The sequence below is a fragment of the Pteropus alecto genome, unplaced genomic scaffold (assembly GCF_000325575.1).
Source record: "Pteropus alecto unplaced genomic scaffold, ASM32557v1 scaffold125, whole genome shotgun sequence".
In the NCBI taxonomy this organism is placed as follows: Eukaryota; Metazoa; Chordata; class Mammalia; order Chiroptera; family Pteropodidae; genus Pteropus; species Pteropus alecto.
The window spans coordinates 4,755,808-4,761,689 of NW_006436888.1; the positions used below are offsets into that span (position 1 = coordinate 4,755,808).

General features: G+C 55.7%; 1 protein-coding gene across 1 annotated transcript in view; it reads right to left on the reverse strand.

Moving 5' to 3' along the window:
- Positions 1-5,155, reverse strand: part of DRAXIN (dorsal inhibitory axon guidance protein) — an 8,705-nt gene extending 3,550 nt beyond the window's left edge. Inside the window, exons 1-4 of the mRNA XM_006914351.3 lie at positions 4,702-5,155; positions 2,237-2,427; positions 1,032-1,143; positions 609-698 (exon numbers count right to left, since the gene is read on the reverse strand). Of these exons, the coding sequence (XP_006914413.1) occupies positions 609-698; positions 1,032-1,143; positions 2,237-2,427; positions 4,702-5,155 (847 nt within the window). The remainder of the gene's footprint in view (positions 1-608; positions 699-1,031; positions 1,144-2,236; positions 2,428-4,701) is intronic.
- Positions 5,156-5,882: the final 727 nt, after the last annotated feature.

The following is a 5,882-nucleotide window of genomic DNA, read 5'->3' on the forward strand; positions in this document are numbered from 1 at the left end:
CCTGCTTCCTCCATTTCATTATATTGACGCCTAGCCCCGCCCCCAACCTCCTGCACATCCAACTTCACTTCCTATCGGCTTCCTGGAGGTTTCGACTGACCCAACCAGGGCCAGTGGGTTAGTCAAAACATTAGGCCCCTTGTTTTTAGACTATCCTGATGAGTGCGGCTGCTGAACAGGTGAGGATGTCATTGAAAGCAGCCACAAAAAGCCCGGCAGTGTCGTGATGGGCCAAGGACCAGATTTTAGAAGGAAATCGAGAGAGGGGTGACCCTGACTTAAGGCGGTTTGGGAACATGGTTATGAACCAGGCCGACTCAGGTGTGAGATACTTCCTAGCTATGTGACTGTGGCTGAGACACTCAGCCTTTCTAAGGCTCAATGTTCTTTCCTGAAAATCGGAGATGACAGTCTCTTTCTCTGGGTTGCCGTGAGGATCAAATAAAGTTCAGCGGCAGCTCTCGCTAAACCGGTAGCTGCGCTTGCTATCACCGATCTGTCCCTAAGGGTCACGGACCCACAGGCACGCCTTACATGCCTGGGAAGGTCCACCCCGCCCCCGCCAGGTCCCCCAGCCTCATGCCTTGAACATGATGCTGGTTCGGTACCTGGTAGGCAGTCTTGGTGATGGTCACACGGCTCCCCTTCGGCTGGTGAGGTTTCGTTAGCATCACTGGAAAGTTTACCCCGGTTTTTCTCTGGGGACAAGAAGATCTGTGATCAGAAGCCAAGGCCCACAGAGTAGAAAGGTTAAGCACATGGACGCGGGTGTCAGAGTCCTCACACCGCCACTCCCGCAGTGTGGCTCGGACACTCCTCCTCGAGTTACCTCTCCTCTAAAATGGGATCGACAGCGGTGCAGACCTAACTTTTTTTTTTTAGGGTAGAATAAGTTGATACACAGAAGACATTTGGCACAGGATTAGCTCTCAACAGCGGCAGTTCCAGCTGGGGTGTCCATTCCAGGGCAGACACCATGCCTTGCCCCACCCCCACTGTAGGTCGGGCTGGGGGAAGCGGGGTGGACGTACCTTTCTTTTTTGCAGAGGGCCAGACCTCAGGTTTTAAGTCCTCGTAATCGGTCCAGTCAAACAAGGCCATGTCCAGCGTGGGCATCACGTCTCCGTCAGGCCTGGGCTGAGCCTGCAGGAGGTGAGTAGACAGGAGGAAGCAGGAATTTGGGGCTCCAGGGACAGAGGCAAAGGAGGGGCTCCCCAGAGGCCAGTTCACCCTCTGCTAGAATCCCAGCCCCAGGACACTGAGATAGCCACCTGAGGTTCCTGCTCCAGCAGCCACTTGGGCAATTTTCTCCCTGTGCAGCCACCAGCTCAGCAGGATTGTGCCTGCGGGCAACTGATGCAGACAGAGGAATTGTCTATAGGCCATTATGCCTGCTCAGGGTGCCTACACCCAGCTGGAGGGAGGGAGTTGGATGAAGCCAGTTGCTTGCTCCCCTGCCCCTTCTCTCCCCTGCACAAGTGATCAGCTCTCTGTGGCACCACTGAGGCCACGGTCGTGGCTTGGTTCCATTCACAGCCCCAGCCAGTCGTCTTGGGGCTAGATCTGCACACGGTGGGCAACGAAGGCAACTTCTGGGGCTGGGCGCTCTACCGATGGCCTTCGGGGGGCCTGTGACGGCATGGGTAAACACGTGTTCCTTGGGGATGGTCCATAGCTTTTATCAGAACCTCAGAGAGTGCAAGACCCATAAGAGAATAAGAAAGATCTACTGCTAAAACTTTTTTTCCTTCTACATATATATTTTATTAATCATTTTAAATGACATTATTTTTGAAAAAATTTAAAGCCTCACCTACTTGCCTGCTCTCTCCATCTTTTTTAAAGGTCTGAAGCAGGCGTTAAGTGTTAACTCATGCTTGTTAATTACTGGTCGTGGGGACGTGGTTTTTTACATTATCATTATTCTCTGTACTTTTCAGAATGTATAAAATTCTTCCCCAAGGGCTTTGCTCTTCTCAGGGCAGATACCAGTGTGCTGAGCTGGCACTGGCCTCCTTGGCTGTCCCTGGAGTGAGCCCCCAGGACCTCCTTCTCCTGGATGGTGGCAGTCCTTCTGGGATGGCGTGCCCACCGGGCTGTAGCTGGGCTGACGGGCATCAGGACACCTGGTTTCCAGCCAACCCCCGTGGCCTCTACCAATTCCCTCCCACCCCTGTGCCTCATGATGTGGTCTCAGGGACTCTTCCAGCTCCAAGGCCATTCTGAAGCCCCTTACCTGGGGCCACAGGGATGTGACAGGCAGGATCAGGGACTCTTCCGTGGCAGGTGCTGCCTCAAAGGTGGTTAGGTAGAGTATGGTGGGGGCCAGGCTCGTGGAAGATTCCTCCATCGTGGTATCTGGAGCCTGGTCTTCAGAGAGCTCCACTTTCTTCATCAGGGAGCTGGGACCTCGGACCAAGGCTCGGCCTGCGACACGGAGCGAGAAACACAGGCTTTATCTGTTTGTTACTCCATATGGGCCCAAAGCAGAACCCACATTTCCTCCTGCAAACAAGGGAGTGAAGAGTGGGTGTAGGGACCATGTGACAAGCCGGTGGCTCAGTAAACACCCTGTTGCCCACCCTCTTGGGGAGGTGGAAATGGGGTCTGGGTGAGGGGAATGTCTTGGATGAACTTGCAATGTTGCTGAGGAGACCGCCCAAGAATTCTTCCTCTAAAGCAACATTCCGGCAAGTCCAAGTTGGGGTTAGCTGGGTGTATCCAGGGGTGTAAATGCAGCAAATGGGAACGAATAGGATTAACTAGAGCAGGCTTTCCGGAGGAGGTAAAATTTGAGTAGCGGAGCAACGTGATGAGGCTGAGAGGCATTGCAGGGGGAGAGCGGAAGCTCATGACACGCAAGTGAATGCTTCTACGTGGCGATAATCATCGCCCTGTTTATTGAGCGCCGCCGGGTTGAGGACCCGTTGAAGGCCTGCATTCAATGCTTTACCAGCATGATTTCACTTAAGCTTTGCAGGAGCTTGGGGAGGTAGGTATTTTAGCCTCATCCACGAGAGGAAACCGAAGCACAGAGAGGCAACTTGCCCGAGGGCACACAGCTAGAGAATATTGAAGTCCGAATTCCAACCCAGGTCCACCTGAGCGCAAAGTCAATACTTTTAATCACTGATGCCGCCTTCCAAGACACATGGGCATGAGGTAGGGTGAGTATGACGAGGCAGGGTCGGGGTGGTCGGGAACAAAGCGGCTTTGAGAGAAGACCAGGCTCTCCTTGCCTCTTTTTGTCAGGCAAGCTCTGACTTTCAGGTTGGTTGGGTCAGTTGGGGTCACCTCATCCTCCAGAAAAGAATCCACTCCATTCATTTTCTAGGCTTCACAGCTGGTCAGCAGGGCTAGGCCTGGTCTCCAGAATTCGGATGTCCCCTCCTCTCCTCGCCTACTCTCTTGGGAGGGACCCATTGATCCACTGGAGCTGGGGGCCGGAGCTATGCTGAGCTGAGCTTATGCCCCATGTGTTCCCTCTGGCTTGTCCTCAAGGATGTCAGCATCCCCTCCTCAACCTGATATATGACCTCCACGAACGGGGGAGGCTGAGAGTCTAAGTCGACCCCCTTCCTCCACCTGCCAGCTGTGTTCTGCCACTTGGAGGGTCTTGGCAGGCCTGGCAGGGAAGCAAGCCCTAGCTTGCCGGGGATAGGGGGTGAGGCTCCACCACTGTCCTGCAGGACCCCTGCCCCATCCATGCTTTTAGCACTAGACCTGCCCCTAAAGGCAGCCTTGTCATATGAAGAGATTTGGAAGCTGCCAAGGTTGCCTATGCTCATGTGGGCTGGAGTCCAGGTGAGTCTGGGGAGGAGCCAGCTGGGTGGAGCTGCTGGGACAAGTTTGTTGAGAGACTGAATGGGCAGAGAGAGGAGGAGGCTGGGTCCACTGGGAGGCTAGATGCTCACAGGGATCCGGGAATGTGGAGGAGACATAATGGAAGGTGAGGAGGGCTGTGGCGGTTGGAAAGCACCCCACGAAACAAGCAGGGCAGAGGCAGGAGGGGCAGGGATGCGACACCTCTCCTGGAACTTCTGTGTCCAGGTTTAGCATCAAGAGAAAGCCAAGAATTAACTCGTAACAGCTACTCATTAACCCTGCCACTTGCCAGGCACCATTCTAAGCACGCTCGTGTCAAGTTGTCTCCGAATCTACCCTCACTTTGCAGAGGGAGAAACTGAGGCGCAGGAAGGCGACTTGCCCAGGGCCACGTTGCTAGCAAGCGGTAGAAGCAGGATCTGAACCTGGGCAGATCTGGCTTCAGAATCTAAGCTCCCAGGCCCTGTTCTACACTTGCGAGCTGCTGTGCTTGGCGAGCCCTCGACTGGTCCAGCTCTACTCAGGAGTCACAGTGGATGGATGTAGGCTGGATACAAAGCAGAGCTTCCTGACCTAGGAGGCTCATCTATTGATAAGACTGAGCTGCTATTGCCACATATCCCGCTCCTCCTCCCACGCTCCGCTCCCAGGCCTCTCCCGGCCTCCTCTCTTCCTAACCCCTGAGTTTCGTGAGATCCCTCCTCTCCTCTGGGCATCCACTCCTGCCCCTTCCTTCCAGCAACTCACACCATTGACATTCCCTCCCAGCCTGCCCCTGAAGTCCCCTGGGCCCTCTGGGTCTGAGCCCTCTCCCCTAGCCCACCCCGCCCGCTTCTTCCATTGCAGGACCCCGGCCGCTCCCAGACCTCCAGCTACCTCTGTGCAGTTTCGACCTCTCTCTGCGCCTCTTGTGCTCCCTGCCACGTTTCTTCACCCTCTCTGACCCTGGAGACCGGTTCTCCTTCCCAGGGGAGGGCAGTGCCAGCCCCAGGAGCAGACCCTTGTCCTGCAGCAGCAGGCCCGCGGGACTCTTCCCAGGCAACGGCGCCCCAGCCCCTGGCAGCCTGGAGGCCTGCCTGGTGGAGGTGACCGCAGCGCCGTCCTGGGCCCAGCTAGGCATGCCGGGACCCTGCTCCTTCTTGTCTAGGCCCCGCCGGCGGTGGTGGCCGGCCTGAGGTGTCCGCAGTGCTGGGCCTGGGAGGCTGATGTGATTCTCAGGGAGGTTCCGAGCAGAGGTTCCGGGTCCCAGGGAGCCTGCCAGGCTCAGCTCCAACAGCACCAGGAGAGCAAGGAACAGCATGGGGGCAGCGTGGGTGGTGGGCCCAGCCATGGGCTCCTCCCTGCAAGAAAAGCAGCACGTGAGGGGGTAGCTCGGCAGCTTCCCTCCGCTTCCCCACTCCCAAGCCCCTTCACTGACGTGATCACAGCCCAGTGTTTCATGACAGGGATGGAGCGGGGCTTTGCCCTCCAGGGGACACGTGACAATGTCTGGAGACACTTTTGGTTGTCAAAACTGGGCAGTGCTACTGGCTCAACCTGGTGGAGGCCAGGGATGCTGCTAAACACCCCGCAATGCAGAGAGCAGCTCCCCACGACAGACTCACGGGAAAGACACACGAGGCTGAGGCTGCGAGCTCCCGGTTTAAATAGTTTCAGCAGCATCCGGGTTTCAGATTAGTCCAGAATCCCTTTCTCTGCATAAACCTCTGCCCTTTGCCAAGTCCCCTAGAATGAGCTGAGTCCCTCTAAGCTTAGAAATAGGCCTCTAGTCCCCAAGACTTGACCCAGAGCCTAAATTCAAACAAATGGAATAGCATTTGAGCACGTGCCATAGGCAGGAGTCGTGTTCAGCGCTTTGCATGAATTTACATCACTTAGTCCTTTCGGTAACTCTCTGGAGTGGCTCCTACTATTTCCGAAGGAGAAGTTAAGGCTCGGAGAGGGTAAGTCACAGCGATGAAGTGGCATTTATGTGCTCCGAACCCATGTGGCTGTCCCGAGACAGCCCAACTCTGTCCTCACTCCTTTCTTTTCCTCTGAGGTCTGAGCAAGTTTTG